At 41.1% G+C, this 18,766-nt stretch overlaps 1 protein-coding gene across 5 annotated transcripts in view; it reads right to left on the reverse strand.

Moving 5' to 3' along the window:
• CDC14B (cell division cycle 14B) overlaps window positions 1-18,766 on the reverse strand; it is a 109,967-nt gene continuing 91,201 nt past the window's right edge. For 3 of the 5 annotated variants that reach the window (XM_044920812.1, XM_044920813.1, XM_044920815.1), the window contains exons 12-13: window positions 18,255-18,352; window positions 13,729-13,843 (exon numbers count right to left, since the gene is read on the reverse strand). In XM_044920812.1, coding sequence (XP_044776747.1) covers window positions 13,729-13,843; window positions 18,255-18,352 — 213 coding nt within the window. Of the gene's footprint in view, window positions 3,795-8,810; window positions 8,928-13,728; window positions 13,844-18,254; window positions 18,353-18,766 lie in introns of those variants that run through there. The other 2 variants (XM_044920811.1, XM_044920814.1) reach the window with 1 other exon arrangement.

Genomic DNA, 18,766 nt, shown 5'->3' on the forward strand with positions numbered 1-18,766 from the left:
TTTGGTTAATACTTTTAATTATATGATTATAATTATACAATTTTCACTATTTAATATTTTGTATAAAACCAGTTACAATACACAAGATTTTCAAACTCAACAATACATATCAAACTACATAGATATGCAAAGTTTACAGGCCATTATGAAGCTTTATCTTAAAAATACCTTCAGGAAAATAAACATTCATTCAACCAGTTCTCTTGGCTTTTATAAAATATGATTAGAAATATACATTTTAATAAAAAAATCAAGACAATGATTGATCAAATACTGATTAATCAGTTACATTTTAAAACTTTTAATAATCTGTACATGAGTGCAGGTTAGATAAAAGTCTGCAAATTATTAATATAAAACTGCAGTACTATAATCAGATGAACTTATCTGCTGCTGACAGTTAATTCTACTGGGCAGTTAAGGAGGTAATTTCCTACACAGTATAGGTGGACTGTCCAGTCTTTTAAACGTATCTGTAGTATTTCCACTTAGCGACACGAGGAATACTCAGATTGAGGAGAAATGGAAAAGCAGCAGCTAGCCTTACCAGGACAGTTTTAGCAGGAGAGAACTATTAAAGAATTAAAATAGGTTTTTAAAGTTGTCTTTGATGAGCACTGCTTTCCAAAATGCAATAATTACTTTTAAAAATGTATGAAGAGAAACAGTTAAGCTACTTTTAGAACAAACATCAAAAGAGCGCATTGCTCATTTGTCATGAATGGCGGTGATTCAAGCAAAGGAAAGCCTCCAGGAGCTCTTGGCGCAACACCACCCAGAACGCCTGTGGTCCACGGGGTACGCCGAACCGGCCATCAGGCTCCAAAGGCAAGCACATTTGCCTCAGGAGAACACTTGGGAACTCCTCTAAAAAATGTCTGGGCCCAAGAAAAGAGGTAGAAGTCACCCCTGTGAGAGGGGAGGAGGGACGAGAGGGAGTGGGTGGGTGACAGGCTAATGGGGCCAAGGTTAGAACAGAAGAGCAGCGTGCCGCCTAGAAGCAGCTACTCGGACAAGGAAGGCTGCTTGTTTTAGTGAGGCACTGCTCAGGTCTTACCCCTCTGCACCGACAGCTAAGAGAGGGTCTAGTTTTTCTTCAGCATTACAAAACAGAAGTCTGTCTATACTTCTAGATACCCAGCTTTGCGGACACCCTTCCTTTGGACTGTCTCTGACTTTGGACGTGAGTCCCCCACCAAAAGCTTCGAGAACACCTAAAAATATTCACTTCTAATTTTAATCCCAATGGAAACCGTCTCGGTGTCCTTTCAAAGCTATTTAAGGCTCTTAAGTTTAAAGGAATCTCTCCATCTGACGTGCCCTATTTCATATTCCCTAGCAACAGGGTCTCTCTTGGACAAGGAAGTTAGAATCTCAGAAGATTCTGGGTGTGGTGAAGTTTCCGTTGGGGAAGAAAAGAGTCCACTCTTATTCATAGCAGGAAGAGCTTTCCATCAGTCAGACCCAGAGACTTCCTGGATTCTACATGTGCCCCCAGGAAGTTGACTGGTGTGCTATCAAACCCACCTGAAAGGCACCCTCCCAACTCCCTGGTGCGGTCCACGGAACGCTTCTTTATCAAATCACTAGTTTCCTATGACTCATTTCAGTGGGCCTGTTAAACACGAAGATTTTTTAGAAAGAGCCACAGTAATAGCAATGCTAGCTGGAAACTTGAGCAGCCAACACAAAAAGGCAATTTGTAAAATAAAAAGTACTGTGGTTAACACTGAAGCTCAGATTTTTCACTCTTGGCCAAGACACCAAATGGCTTATTCACTGTGAGGGAGACAGCACATTTAACTTGTTCTGATGTAATAAAAAGCCAAACCAGGGACAGTTCAGATGGAAGTTTGATTTTCATAACTACCTGGATGATTTATGCAGGAGATGGCCTTTAAAATTGTCAAGGGAAGAAGAATTGCCCTGAGAATTCAATGTTTTATGCAAGGGCACGGTCTGAATACTCAGTATTGTCTCCTAGACAGCAGATGGAATGTTTCTTCTCCCACCCAGAGCTTAGTGAAGAGGGCTCTTCCCATCGGGGAAGTGGGTCTTTGTATGTCTTCACTTCCAGGGATAGAAAACCACCTTTTTTTCTGCGATCTAGTCCCGTGTTTAAAAGCCGGCACGACCCACCCGTTACACCTGACGGGGAAGAGCGCTTGTCTGACCAAGAAGGTGGCACCTGCCATCTCCACCAGTCAACCTTCTAATTTACTCCAAGAGAGCAAATATCAAAATGGAGCCATGGCCTTCCAGTAACTTTAACTGGAATTCTGCATTAGCAGACTTTAATCTGTTTATTCCAACCGCTTCTTACCACTCATAGTTTTGTTAAAAAGGTGGCTTTTTAAAATGGAATTGCCTGCTCACCTGGCTCATTCATCTTGTAATGTGAAGGCATTTGCCTTCTCTAGCCTTTCCATATTGTACCCGTTCTCCAAACCAGGATAGGCAAAAATTGGTTAACAATAACTAAAACCATTCACTTCTTATTAATGGAGGTAACCAAAGTGACTGCAAAATATTCTTATATTTTGGGCCCCCCCCCCTTTTTTTGTTTTAGCAGCAAATAAATTGGGTTTTTTTGTGATTGCTTTATATCACAGACTCTGCTGTGTTTCTGTAGGGTGGGGGGTGAAGGCACTCTGCAAAGAGTTAGTTGTATTCCCTAACCAAAGGCAACAGTGAGTCTCTTATTTACAAACAACTGAAATCCAGATGCGAATAACTGTCACTGAAATCAAAGGGTGTGTGAATGGTCTTAGGCTGATCACATAAAAAAAAGAAATCCACAATGCTACAGAGAAAGACCCTAATAAAGCAGTACCTTTTTTTTTTAAAGCCACCATTATTTGCGATGGCTATTTCCAAGGGAAACACCAACAGTGTTTTGTTTTGTTTTGTTTTTAAATCATGTGTGGAAGGAAATAGGATTTTAATTTGTATGACCAGGCAACCAAACAGTGGGCAGCCTCGGCATCCTCCAGTCCCTCAGTGACACGAAGAGGAATGACTTCCCACAATCTTCCAACTCTGCAGCCAGCTTCCCCTCCCAAGTCTTCTAGAGCTACCACTCTTATTGTCTTACCAGTTTAGGTTGCCAAAGTACCACTTTGTATCACAACATCCAACAGTCTTCAAACAGGGTTTTCACAGGTTCTTGTTAATAAAGCACTCTTTGGTGGAAGACAAGCAGCTTGGGTACTTAACAGAGTTACTGTTACAACAACGTTACAAATATTAAAGTGAAGATGGTTAAACCAAATAGTATCAAATTACAGAGAGTACCATTTCAGTAATGCCTGTTTTCTCTTTATAAATTTCGACACAGGGTGAACAGAAAATAAATACGTAAAAAACCTCCATCAGATCCTCACTTCCTCTGAAGGCCAGCAGCTAGAATGATTGCCATCACAGGGACACACGTGCACCACACCAGCGAGTCAGCTCTCCCGACACCAGACGGCTTTCATATTTACACCTGAGACTAAACTTACAACGGCTTTTTTGTCGTTAAACTTGAGACGTTTCTACCAAAGGAGAGCCGGGCCTTCTTCAAGTCACTGCTTGTGCCCAAACTCATGTAGTTATTTAAACTCCAGTGGACATTGTCTTCATTGAATCAACTTCTTAGGTGGAAAGCAGCTAAGGCTTTTGCAATTTTGTTTTGTTTCCAAATAAATTTGTGCTAAGTCCTGCTGTAGTTTTCTGTTCCTAGAGTCTTCCTTCAGTTCTGGTCACAGGTTTTTACTTAACGCAAGACTGTTTTAGTCCTTGAAATGGAGGGACTACAGGGGGAGAAAAAAAAGGATTTTACCATGAAGGTTTCCAAGTGTCCCGTATGTAGTTACCAAAAGACAAGGAAGGCAACATAAGAGAAGTAGTGACATGCTAGAAAGTATACGCTTTGTGCAATTCTTTAATGACAAGTATTTTAAGACAGTACAATATCAACCGTAAAGTAAAGACAAACGGGAGAGAAAGGCAGAGCAGAAAAAGGTTCAGTTCTGCAAAAAATAAAAAAAAAAAAAACCCCGATAAAAACAGAGAAGACAGGGAGGGCGGGCAGAAGCGGCAGAGCAACGCGAGTACCATAATGCCATTACGGGCATTTGCTGCAAAGCGTTCCTTTTCCTTCCTTCCCTCTGAGGAACCAGGCTGTGGGAAAGGTGGAAAGAGCGAAAAGATAAAGAAGTGTTACTTGATTATTTCCAAAGCCAGAACTCGGTCACAGAAAAGCCCCGGCACCTCAAGCAGTTTCCGGTGCAGCAGTGCACGGACCGCGCCGCCGGCCCCTGGTTCAAGACTGACCTGCACGGGTTCTCACCCTGCCTCCCTCCTTCCTGTCCCCGTTCCTCCTGTCAAGTTTCAACTCAACAGCAACTTTCAGAGGAGAAAGGAAGCAAAAGAAAAGAGTCCGAGAAGCCAGTTCTCGTACGGAGGCGCCCCTGACCAAGCGATGCAGGTGCTCTCGGAGAGGAGCGAGCTCCCCAGAACCCACCACTTAGTTTCTGGAGACCCCAGCAGAATACTGAGTTTACGTAAGGCTCCAGGTCAACTGGTGCAGCCCAGTGGGAAAATGTCTGGAATGTCAAAGGGAAATCAGTAGTTTAGAAGATCAGAGGAAACCGGCATTTTTTTAAAAAAGGGATATTTAGGGACAACATTCTGGGGCTTCTGAGACGGAGGTATTTTCAGAGATAATGGCAGTAACGGAAAGTCGGGAGCCTCGAGGTGGTGGAATGGACACTGAGATCGGAGACTGTAAGAGACAAGAAGCAGTGGCAGACATGAGGATGACGAAAGTCACAAATGAGAAGCCTGAAAAAGCCAAAGAAGTCCTGAATGTAGTACTCCCAACAGAAGGGCTCATGAAGACACTCACATTTTCAGAGGCCAAGGAAGGCACCCTGAGCATTTTTCTTCCCCCACAAGAGGAATCATTAGGTGCAAAATACCCCAGAAGCCATGAACATTAGGTTGGTTTGACAGGGGGACAGAAAGTGATGGTTCCCAATGACATAACTTGGAATAAAAAAAATCACTCGTCTGTGACCATTTTCTTAGAAAATGAAGTTATTGTTTTAAAAAAGAAGGAAAGAAAAAAAGATAGACTCCTCCAAAGAAACAGCACAAGCTTACAGAAACATGCACTCAATGGTATGTTGTGTCAAGACATGAACTGAATTGAACGGTATCCCATGAGGTGAGGTGGCTGCAGGTCCTCAATCAGAGGCACAATGATGGGATTTTCAAGACTCTAAGAGAGCTCGTCAGCGAGTTAAGAAAGAGGCCAATTCTCCACTGGATTTAATCATTCTTAAAAGAGAAACAGCAGAATGATTTATAGCTCTAACAGGAACTGGGAGGAGTGGAAACCCATTGATTTACTTATTTGGATGTGAGCAAGGGGATGAGGAAGGTGCCACACAGAACCCTCTCGGCCCTAAGGGTCAGTGTGCCCCGTCCACCACCAGACACTCCAGTGCTCTGGGCCTGAACTGCACACTGGGCCAGAGCAGAGCGTGGCACCTGGGAGTCAGGTTCAGATGAGGCTTATGTTTCATGGATACATGAGGGAATGATCATCTGCCACGAGAGAAACATGGTGTCATTTCTTCCCAGAAACAAAGACTTATGACAACACATAGTTTTTCAGCCTCCAAATAATTACTCTTTTAATGTGTTTGTGGAAAAGCTGTCCCAAGTTGTACAGCCTCTCAGTAAACTGTCAAAAATCAGAAGAGCCAAATCAGTGGAAAGTGAGCTTAGGTGAGGTCTTCATCCCGGAAGCCTCTAAGAAGAGACTAGAACATGGGCATGCAAGGTCAAGTTCCTGTGGAAGGACAGATATGACGATGACGATGATGTGTGAACATCAACCTACAAAGAGAAGGCTTCACAGGTGGGGGGGGGGGAGCAGCAGATAGGCAACCCTGGCGCCTTGGAGGCATTTATTTTATACTGAAAGGTGTACTATTTCATTTCCTCGTATTGCTGTCTAAACCAAAGTTTTCTATTCAAAACTTCACAATTATTCCACAATCTTATATTATTTTGTCCTGAATCAGACTATGCACAAATGTGTTAATTCCCTCAGTACCCTCCAACCAAAAATGAATACTATTCAGTACGATAAAAGCTTCAAGGCTACAGCTTGGCTACCTCAACTCCCACTACTTCCTAGAAGCAGGAAATGGGACCTGTACCTGATGGACTTGGCTTCGTTTCATGAGCGGTGGGTGGCTCACAGTTAAGGTGATGTGAACATAGGCCAAAGACCCGAAAGAGGCCAAGGAGACCCTGCGTGAAGGGAGGTGGGAAACACACTTGAAACCCAATTCTCTCTCACTGGTTTATTTCTTCGCCCTTCCCAATCTCTGAAAGTCCGTTCTGAGAATTGAAAAGAAGCCTTTTGGTTTTTGGCACTATCCCAAATGCTTGAAAACTGCTTTGCGCCATTTCAAAATTCAGTCAAGTGTATTCAGTCTGAACTCTACTTTCAACCCCTCAGAGCATCCGGTCCAGGGACCTCAGGCAGATGCTCACTGTAACCAGGAACCACCTCTGCTGAGAAGCACAAGTTTAGATCACTAGACAAGACCTAGATGGAAAAACTGCCGTGTGGCCACGCCCCTCAGAGGAACACGGTGTGACTGGGCACGCGTGGTCCTAGCTCCTGGACTCTATTCCTCTGTAGCCTGAAGAGCACAATCCAGAAAAGCAGAAAGCAGAATTAAATGTGCAAGACACACTCAACTGTAATGGAAGCCTGAGTAATTATACCTAAAAAAAAAAAAGTTCATTCAAGACATGTCTAACTATCCCCAACAGCAGGCTTTTTATTTGAATTTTTAATAGTTTAATTCACCTAAAAGTGTCCAAGTTAAAATGCTCCCATTTCCCCCTACTTATTGTAAAAAGTTGGAGAAAAAGAACATGATAAAAAAGTAAAACTCCCAGGGCGCCTGGGTGGCTCAGTTGGTTAAGCGACTGCCTTCGGCTCAGGTCATGATCCTGGAGTCCCTGGATCGAGTCCCACATCGGGCTCCCTGCTCGGCAGGGAGCCTGCTTCTCCCTCTGACCCTCCCCCCTCTCATGTGCTCTCTCTCTCTCTCATTCTGTCTCAAATAAATAAATAAAATCTTTAAAAAAAAAAAATATTAAAAAAAAAAAAAGTAAAACTCCCTAACTGTCCTAACAACTAGAAGAACTGTTAATATTACAGCGTATTTTTCGGTCACCTTATTTCCATACATGCATAGAAATGTATGTATATATAAATATTTAAATATATGTATAATATACACAAACTTACATATTATACATAAATAGATGTATAAACACAAACATATATTTGTAGATGTATACATTTCTATGAAGTTTACTGTACATTTACAAAATTAGAGTAATACTTCATAATTTTTATGTGTAGCTCTTTTCACCTACTGCTTCATGAGCATTTATCCAGGCCATTCAGTTTTCTTTAAAAACATGACTCTTGATTCATTTGGCATAATTCAACAATCTTTAGCCCATCTCCTCTTCCTCACGGTTATAAATACTATACTGGTATTATGTTATAATGTACCTAAATCTTTGACTTTTTGTCAGTATTTCTGATATTCTTCTCAAATGAAATCAGAGTAAAAAATTTATGAATATTTGATACCTTTCTATGAAAACTTCAAAATCCCCCAAATTATGAGTTGGTGTCCTCAACTTTACTTGTACTAAGGCACTATCACATTCTTGTGTAAGTAAACATATGTAGTGAAAATTATAATGAAAAAATCAGCAAAGAGGGGGAAATGGCAGAACCGAACAATTCCTTAAAACACACACACACACACACACACACACAGAGCTCTCTGGTTTGTAGCAAGTCCCTCAGGACACAGGCTGCTGGGACCTGCCCTAGAGACCAACTCAGCCGTCCCATAGCGTCAAGGATATGAGGGCAGGAAGTTAAAAAGAAGCAAGGAAAATCGTGAAGGATGCTTTAAAGTCTGGTTCAGACTATCTTCAGGCCGCTGGTGGTCTATTGTAAGGGAGGCGCTGGGCCGTGGGCACAGGACCGCACGTGTTGTCAACACCAGGCAAAGATACACAAACACAAAAAGGTGCCCGCCTCCCCCCCTGAGAGGACAGTAAGCAGGTTATCTGCTCTTCCCTCAAAAGGGGACTGCTTCTGGAATGGGTTAGAAATGAAATGTCTGCTTTCAGTTCATGATAAACATCCCAAAACAGCAGTGAGTAATGGATTTGGTCATGGAACATGTGCATTTTCTTGTCATAGCCTGTAATAACGAAGGGAAGGAAGATGCTGGGCTCCGGGTGAAAGCATGAACCCCCGGGTGTGCACTGTGGCCAAGAGACCAGGCCCTAGGTAAACAAGGATTCCAAACTCACTGGAGTTCTCCTATCCCACCATCACACTTATTTGCAGCTAATCCTCCAATCATGCTGCATCTGACATACAGAAAAATTTCCTCCGAGTCCTGACAGAGAGCTTTGGAAATTCAAGAGCTTATGAGTACAACCCTCTCAACTTCCCCATATTCTGACCCCGAGACCACATTTCCAGTGTTGAGAACCACCTCTGAAAAACAAAACAAAACAAACGCTACATTAGCAATGGCCCAGATTTTCTTAGATGATGAACAAGTCAAACACATTTGATTAACTTCCTATCACAGTGTCTCTGCTTTCTCCTCTCTTCCTCTCTTCATTTCTATCTCCAGAAGATTAAACTGGAAAACCAATACTTAGAACTTTTCAGAAGAGTAGGATTCTTTTCTCACCTTTTAAAACTGCTTTTTCTTGAAGCAGATCTGGTGGTTCTTTTAGTAATGCCTGCACTGCCAGAAATGTTAGGTTCAGATGTTTTACAGCTCTGAACACTGGACTGAAGAATTACTCTGAAAACAGTTGGAAAAAAATAAGATTATATTCACTGAAACAATTTTCAAATACTTGATGGAGGAAGGCATCTTTGCACTTTAGTGCAAATTATTTTATTGAGAATTGATAGGATTTTCCATAAACACATTTGTCAAAAAAATCTGAAACACATTTTCACATCAAAGTCTTTTTCATTTCCCCATGAAGGTTATACAAAGATAACTAGAATATACTTTGCTTTTAGAAAACAAATGACCTGGCATTTTAAGCAATTCCCACACCAAAGATATCAATCAATAAAACAAATTGTTCCCCAAAGTAGATTCTCAGAATTCTAGTCATGAAAGCAAGAAATCATTTAAAAACCCCAAATTCTGAAGAATATGAATATAAAAATCTATAAAATAGTCGCTCTTCAGAAGTGAAAGTATGGGCAATAAACCCCAAATCATACCAATTTTATATAACATTTCAAATTTTAAAAATATATTCAAGCAAAATTTGAATTTCGTCTGGGTTATAACTACTTACTAAATCACTACGTACCATTAACATGAAAGCAAAACTGTTTAAATTTTGTGAAACTTGATTTAAACTCTAAAATAATCCCAAGGAACTGATGCCTATGGGTGTAGGTTGCCCAGGAGGCAAATTCATGAGTCAAAAGAACACCCTCAGATAAAGCCCACATAAAGTACCTTGCTCAAAAGTAGAGGGTGTTTTGTAATTCCTCAATGAATGGTCATAGGGAAAACAGCAGAAAACATCAAAAGATTTTATGTGCAATTCTCTTCTTCAACAGATAATGACCAAAATGCTGAACTGCATACACACACATTTATATATACTCAACTTTTATTTATCTGTAAGAGAAAACACTGCCTTAAAAATAAGCTTCCTCCTCTCCTGTCCAAACAAAGGTGAGAGCCGGTAACAACTTAGGAGGACCCAGCTCGTGAGAGTAAACAGAAACCATTACAACTAACTCGGAGTCCTACTTCCTAAGCCTAAGTTACTGCCATGTTAATTAATAACCAAAGCCAGGGCCTTGAACTGTAGAGAAGATCAGTAAATTCTTAGTATTACCCAAACCACAGTATATTCAGCATTTAGTAAAATGCTTAACTTCTCATCACTAAAAAAAGCAACGGGTAGCCATGTACCAGAGCTGCGGCTGGAGGCCTGCGGTTTCCAAGCTGTTTGGGGAGGGGGGGTGGGCTGCTCTCTCAGCTGTTTTGCTTCATCCCCATAGTATTTCTCAAAGCCTATGAAACAGGCCTTCGGTCTCAGAGGGAAACGGATCCTGGGTAAATGAGCCAATGCTTGCCTCAGGATTTCTCACAAAGTTTTATCATTCTAATAACATAGAAAAGGTATATGCAGACAGGTGTTTGATCAAAGAAGGCAACCGACTGCCCTGGTATATGAATTCTACCTCTGAAAACAAGGATTTAAAAATCTTTCTGATCATATCAAATGGGGTGGGGAGGGACAGGAGAATATTTAATGGTCTCTGTTAATAGGATTTGAATATAGAATTTTTCATAAAGAAAAACAAAACCACCACCAAACTTCACCGCTATTTCTGAAGCCCAGGCCCAGCATGAGGGGCTGCCACTGTGGTCCAGAAGCCTCACACCTGCTTCGCGTCTGCTCCGCGAGGCTCCTGGGTTTTATCTCCATTTATCCAAAGAGAGAAAATGAGACTCCTGTTGGCTTTTTGGAAATACCACACCAACTTCTCAAATAATTTGAGGCCACTTACGGCCGAGAAAGTATAGACAATCACCACACTGTAAAATCATTAACATGAGAATAAAAACAAGAGCCAATATATTACTTGGCTTTAGGAAATTTAAATCGTGATTTCTTAAATTAACTACTACCGAAATATTTACTATTTGAAAAACGAAATCGCTGCTAAATCAAATTTCAGGCTGACGGGAAACATCTTTTTAAAAGGATTTCTTTCTCTATAAAACTAATTAAATAATTCATGTGGATTTTTTGAAAATAAAAGCATAATAGAAATTTGGAATGCATTAATCACACCAGTAGAGATTAGGTCACTAGTTATTTGCATTAACAACAGAGCAATTACTCTATCTGTAGGCTATGCATCAATAAACTGGAAAACCCCCCAGCAACTATACTTAAGATTATTACCTGTGATAAACTACCCACCACACCATACATAAGGTGGCAGAAGCCGGCAGATTCGGTGACGCATTCACTCTGCCACAGGGTATGTGGGAGCCCACTACTTCTCACCTTGTGCAACCCAGGCCGATCACATGGCTTTGCAGAGCAGTATCCTACATACATATTTTCTCCTTTCCCGGTGCCCATAGTAGTCCCCTCAAAAGATAACTACAAGGATTATACCTGTTTACACCATTGCCACTGCGGAAGGCTTTTGTTTCTGTAAATTCCTTTCCATCTTTCCCTGGCGGAATCCGCAGTCCTACTTTTTAATGTCTTGCCCATACAACAGTTCACCTTCTTCTTTGCAGCCTCTTTTGAGACCCAGTATTCCCAGACTGAGACTTGCAACTTGACGTATCCAGCAAAGCAAGTAACTGACAAGCCAGCTCTCTTCCCTCTCAAACTACAAAATGCTTGAACATAAATGTTCAATTCCAAGAAAAGAATCCATCAGTGCGACTATGTACTATTTACACTTGGTTATCCTCCGACACAAAACAAGCTTTCAAAGTGATGGGCCTGAGGCCCTACAAGCTTCAGACACAGCTTTGCCAGAATCTGATGCAGCCACCTGAGGTGTGGGATAGTCTGATTACCAGGTGTGCCAGGTAACAACCTATCAGGCCACGCTAGGTCATCACAACAGAGGCGAACACCGACCACAGTGCCCGTAAGTAGTCCCCTCAAAAGATAACTACAAGGATTACACCTGTTTACATCATTACTGCTGAAGGCTTTTGTTTCTGTAAATCCCAAATTAATCAGGCAAGCTAAACGGAATACTCTGCTTTGGGTCTACAAACGCAATGGCAAACATCAGTAGTAACAATAAAAAAAAATTATATCTTACATAGAATGATGAAAAGAAAGGTGTCTGATACAAACCATTTTTAAACTTACCCTGGGAAAAGTAATACAACCACACAGCGCCTAAGTATTATTAGCAACGACTCCACCCGTTTAGAATTGCACCTAGTCGAAATACCCTCCCCACTTAGAATAGTTTGAGAATAAATCTATGCAATGCACGATGCTCTTTGAGTCAGAACAAGCAGAAATCTAAGCTTACTAAGAGGAATAAAGGGAAAAAAACCAAAAAGATCATCTATATCAGAAATATTGCATATCTGTGCAATAATAAACTCGTATTAATAAGATATTCAAGAAAATGTCATAATAGGAACATGGTAAGCAGCCTTTCCTTAACTTTGAAAAGAATAGTGTCTGCTGGATTTTTAAGTCTTCTCTAGCCATCTGAAGATACTCCATGAAGCCACAAAGTATGGGAGTTGGTTGCAATGGAATTCCACTTTGGAGGAGATCCTAGAAGGAACTTTCATATTCCTTTACAACTCCCAAGTCCAAGTTGGAACAAGAGAATAAATTCTTGAAATATGAGCTAAGGGAAGAGTTTCAGAGAAAAAAGAATGCAGCCTAGACATAAGAGGGTAGCGGTGAACCACAGTCTCGCAGGACACCCTCCTTCCTGCGCTCTCGGTGGCAACTGCACGGTGTTCCCCGGGGAAGCTTCCTGCCACATTCTACTGCAGAACAGGTCTGTTCACTGTTAAGGTATTCGTTTAAGGGTGAAAGATATCAAGAGCATACAAAATCTGCTATATTCACCTAATAAGGGCGTTTTGATTACTTCTGGGAAAGGAAAGTGGGAGGAAGTAGGCACAGCGACGGTCATGCAGAAACACGAGGCTAAACAAGGGACTCCAGTCTTCTCTGCTGTCCTATTTTCATTTAACATCATTTTTGAAAACTGTACTAACTGTCCTCCCTACAGGGCAGGATGTGAGATGAAGCCAAGGAGAAGATTCTGCTTACTCAAGACAGAAGACTTAGCAGGGAAGCAGCTGCGGCTAAGAGCGCTGTGTCCAACGGCAGAGTCGGACGTGAAACACCACGCAACGCTCACTAGTTGCAAAAGCAAATCTCTACCAACAGCAGAAAAGCAGCAGGCAGATTCTTTTTTTTTTTTTTTTAAGATTTTATTTATTTATTTTACAGAGAGAGAGAGAGTGAGAGCACAAGCAGGGGGAGCGGCAGGCAGAGGGAGAGGGAGAAGCAGGCTCCCCACTGAGCAGAGCCCGATGTGGGGCTCGATCCCAAGACCCTGGGACCATGACCTGAGCCGAAGGCAGATGCTTAACCGACTGAGCCACCCAGGCACCCCGGGCAAATTCTTTTTTGCTAGATTGAAAAGGATATGCTGAAGATATTTACTCTGGAAAATTAGAGGAAACTGACTGAAAGAAAACCACCCCAATTATCCCAAACTATTTTTGATAGGGAAAAGAAACTATTTCAGTGACTTTATAAATTGCTATTTCAAAAAATGCATTAAGAGTAAGCACAACTTAAAAACAAAACTTATTATTTTTAATATCCCTATAGGAAAGGATCAGGGAAGACCTTCCGCCACCACCATCCCATTAATTGAGAAGTTTCAGAAAAAGAATCTTTGAAAAGAGGCAAACCAACAAAGCTAGGAGAGCTGACAGTGAGAAAAACATGCACCATGAGAAACACTCTGTCCACCAGAGGTGACCACATAAATGGAAGGGGACACTTACACAGCAGCTATTGGTCAAAGGGTCCCGACGGCTACTGTGTTCTGAAACCATCAAGACAGAATAGCAGGATGGGAAGAATGTAGTCACAAACAATCCACCAGATGACAACACTACACAGTGCAGAGGTCAGCACAGCTAGGGAACATCTGGAAAGGGGTGAAGGGGAAAGAACAGATGTTCAAATTGGGAAGCCAAAATAAATAAAATAATAAATAAATAAAGCCACGTGTGAATTTTAGACACCCTGTGATAGATACAAAGGGGTGGGAAACAAGGATGGAGTTTTGCCATTTTATGTTGGGGAGAAAATGCTATCTTCAGTTTTAAATTGATTTGCTATTTGGTAACGAAAGATTAGACCATTCAATCTCTAGCTGGATAACTGCCCCACGTTAACTTAATTGTATGATACAGAAACCAGAGTTGTAGTTACAGGATTGAAATTCTTCAAAAAGCACAAGATATGCACACACAGAAAACTAAACCAAATCAGAGGAAAAGGAGAGAAAACCAGCCAAACAACAAGAAACCCTGGACTGATCATTAACAGTGATTCACTGGAGGCACAATTATAAATGAACACAGCATAGCAGAACTGATCTCATTTCAACGCAGTCCCACACCGGATCATCTAGGAGTTAAGGCAAACTGCATACTCTGAAAATAAGGACTAGAGAAGCACACTGAACCCTGGGCAACACAAAATGGGGAAAATCTCCCCTACATATCAACATTAGATAAATTTCCTCAGTTGTTTTCCTTACTCATTTCCCTCTTGTGGCCAAACTTGGCTTTCAGTTCAGTATTTCCTAATCCAGTGGTCTCGTTTTTGGCAGTGAAGAAGAAAATCTCAGTCTGAAGAGTGGTGACTCTGTCCAGCTACTTTGAAATGGTCACTAGGACACATCTGTGACCAAACATAAAAGGCTCTATTGAGCATTTGCTTTGTGCAAGTACTGTGCTGATCAAGTCATAAATGACTGGTCTGGCTTACTATGTGATCTTTATTGGTGTCCTTGTCATCTTAGTCACTGAAGAGGTACCCTATATGGTATCTAGCGACAAGGGACCACACTACGGATGGACCTGAAATCAAATTTAACCTCACCCTGCAAGTTACACCTGGCACCAGCTCATTTACTAGTTCTACAAAAACAAAAATCTACTAATATATGTTAAGATTACAGGGGCTTAGTATTTAGACAGAATAGAATAGAATAACTGGCCTAGGAACACTAGAGGACTCTCTATCCACCCCAAGTTTCATTTGCAGTTACTGATTTAACAGTGATCTTAAAGGCAGAATGGTCTGAATATCCAAGTGTCTCCATCACAGATTTTTCATTGTTCTTCTACAAAAGCTCATGGCATAAGAATTATTTTCCAATGATGAGAGCACAACCATCCATCTGTGCTGTTAAGGGAGATTTAAAGCAAATTAGATCTGTATTTTCACCTTATTCCCAGGTAGGGAACCCTTGACTCTTAATGCACCATTTCATTTAACCCTAACAAACCTAGCAGAAATGATCAGTATGCAGAAAGCCAGGCAGCATGAATGAAGTTATAAAATCTACCAAATCTATTTTAGCACAGACAGTAATATACTTGCCATCACGGTGCTACATCATTTACTGTCTTCGTGATAGTCGGGATCAGTCAGACTCTCTGAGAAAAGCACTACCTTACAGTATCTAACAACTTTAACTCTCCCCCAAATACTGTTTGTAAAATAGAAAACAATAATTGGAATGCTATTTTGAGTAGTATAAACTTGCTCTTAAGAATCACCAGTACTTACATATTTTTCACTAACTTTCCTTCTTGTAAGTCTTTTCATTCGGCTAAGGACCAATAGTGAAGCAAAACAGGTTACCCACAGTGATAGAGGGGTCAACATCAGGAGGTGAGGACTGAACTTAAATTTCTCAACCCAAGCTGCTATTGAAAACTCTCTCTCTCTTTTATTCCTAAAATAACACCACCACTTGGGAAGGAAAGGCAATCCCCAACTGACCTCTTCTTCTAGGGCCAGAAGAACTACACATAAGAGCAAAAGAGAGGATTTCAACAGCAAGGAGGGTCTGAAAAAGCAGAGGAAGGGATAAGTAAAATGTTGTAGACGAGGAGGTAGGGAAATCTACCCAGAGTAATCTAAAATTCCCCAAGGTTTTTACACTTAAGAGCTTAAAAGGATTTTAGCATTTTGTTTTTTCCTTTAAAAGTGTGGCCTAAAAGTTTAATTTTGTGTATGGGAGGGGGACAGCTTGGGAGCTACTCTACTGGTTTTAAGATTACAATTACAACTAAAGGGATCTTGAACTAGTGCTTTATTTATTTTTTTTTAACTTTGCTTTATTACTTTTTTAAACTTTCACCATTTTCCTTGGTTGAGAACTTACACCAAATGCTTCAGAGAAAAAGGCCAATGTCCTTCTGGGGGTAGGGTGGGGTGTAACTCCGTAACAAGTGATAGCAGAGGCTGGTCTCTCCTTCAGCCATCACTGACCACTCAGCTTTCACCCCGGGACACCTCACACACCAAGGTGAATGTGATCACATCTAGTGTCGCCTTCTGGTTTCCAACAATATTTCGAATTTTAGGCTTCATTCATTGTTTTATTTTATATTGCCACAAACCTCATCAGCTATGAAAGAGACTTTTATCGTCTCATCTGTAGAAAAGGGCAGCAAGTGACGTGAACTCTCTGGAACACATATTCACAAGGTAGCAGACTCAGAGTTGCTGAAGGAAATTTCCTATAAGTCCTATTTATAACAGGAACTTTTGACTAAGCAGAATTCCCATCACAACTCCCAACTTGACTTTTCATGAGAAGCTTTTGAGAAATAAACTGATGCTGCAGATTCATAAAAACAAAACAAAAAAACCTGGGCACAATAAAAGCAACCCACAAATCACCCATTTCCTAGGGCTTGTGACTCAAAGCCCCGGACCAGCAGTGCGTGCGATACCTGGCAGCTTGCAGTCACAGACCACACCCCAGGCCCAAAACCATAACCTGCATTCTGACAAGCTCCCCGGAGACTCAAACGCACGGTGAAGTTTGAGCACTGCTCTAGGGAAGTACCTACCCCTATCATGCCTCCTCTGGCCTCAGAAGGATTATCTGAAGGGACTACAATATTTCTAAATAAAAAGAACCATGAAGGCCTTAGAGGAAGACTTATGAAATTAAAATCAAATGGCATTTGGAATTAAATAAAGGACATAAAATGCACCACTCTTAAAGCTTTCTCAGTTAAGTGCTGCACCACCACCACCACACTATTGAGAAGGCTTAGTGAATGCCTATCATCCGTACTGACACTTCTCATTCACACGGCCCTTTATAACGTCATCCTTTTCCGTGGGTCTTTTAAGAACGTTCCACGGCAGGGGCCCATGAAGACACATGCCTTCTGTGTAATTCTACTTTGGAACTTTAGATAACAAGGAGGTGCCAGTGAAGAACCACTGTTAATTAAAAAGAAGGCCTGTTCTTCTCTGCCATGAACATTTATGATGTCATTAGGTCCTTACCATATTACAGATGATTACTGAACAAAATGACATGTCTCCATCACCAAAAAAAATTAAAAAAACGAAAAAACCATAACTGGAGGGGCGCCTGGGCGGCTCAGTCGGTTAAGCGTCTGATGCTTGATTTCAGCTCAGGTCATGATCTCAGGGCTGTGAGACTGAGCCTTGTGCTGGGCTCCACACTGGGCATGGAGCCTGCTTAAGATGCTCTCTCTCCCTCCCCACCACCCCCCCAAAAAAGAAAAAAAAACATAACCAGAAATGTGGTACCCCACATTGAAAAGGAAGGTTACTACAAGGAAGGAATCCAACAGCATAAATGAAAGCATATACTAAAGAATATACTAGAAAAAAGTACAATGGCCAAGTCTTTAAATTCTACATATTTTTCTAATGATCCTAGATGTTCCATGAGGTTGAATCCCAACTAGCACTTACATAATCAAGTACAGGTGGGCATACACATACTAACTATAAAACTTCCTATCCCCATACTAAACATTCTTCTGTAACTTGAAAGTAACTCCTCAAACAAAAAATTAATACAAAATTATTATTTAATCTAGTTCATTATTGCCCTAAAATAATAGGACAGTAAGCCACATGTCATCACTGATTAAATTCTACCATATCCAAACAAACTGTCTATAATATGGTAGTGAATTTAAGGACATTCACAATTTCAGTAACGATGGACAAATGTGTTTTTCTGTGGTTTACCTCTGCTGCCACTCTCCTGAGGATGTCACGTGGTGCTTATCCATGGAGAAAAAGCATTCCCAATACTGCTTTCCTATGTACACAGGCCGGTGAGGTTACAACAGAAGACGGAGATAAAGGACAGCCAAGAGCTTCCTGGGCAACACCCCTCGATTCTAAATAATGTAAATAACCATTGCGAAGTGGCATAATGGGCATGTGACCATGGAGAAAAACGTACAGGAAAAAATGCTCATGAAGGACTTCATATACATATTAAATAACAGCAACCACACAAAGGAAACCAGACTCACGTGAGGGGAATAGCGTTTGTTTTTGACTGTCTTCTGCTTTTCAGGGCCCGTAGTCTATCACCTTGTGTCACTCCATGGATTTCATCATCATCACTGTACTGTGTAAGTAAAGAAACACTGAGCTAGTGACTTAAGTTGGACTTATTAAGGCAGTAAAGCATAGCAGCTACATTTATCCATATAGACACATACAAATAAACTGCTGAACTCTAAAAAAATTTTGCTGCTTTCAAAATAAAGCTACAGGTTGCATTTCAAGACAACCAAATGTTGACTTTACAGACACAGAACCCAACAGCACTCTTGTTATAAAACATACCGACTGTGAGGAGGCATAATGGGTTTTCAATAATGAAAACATTCTTTTTACAATTTCACGATCCACTTACCACCAGTCACTATAGTACCACTACTCCCTAAACTCTGATTCTTTAAAGTTTTCCATTTGAGAACAACTGGTTCCCTAAATCAGCTGCTGCAAAATGGGAAGGTGGGGCAACGGGGCCCACAGG

This window comes from Neomonachus schauinslandi, chromosome 13 (assembly GCF_002201575.2).
Source record: "Neomonachus schauinslandi chromosome 13, ASM220157v2, whole genome shotgun sequence".
In the NCBI taxonomy this organism is placed as follows: domain Eukaryota; kingdom Metazoa; phylum Chordata; class Mammalia; order Carnivora; family Phocidae; genus Neomonachus; species Neomonachus schauinslandi.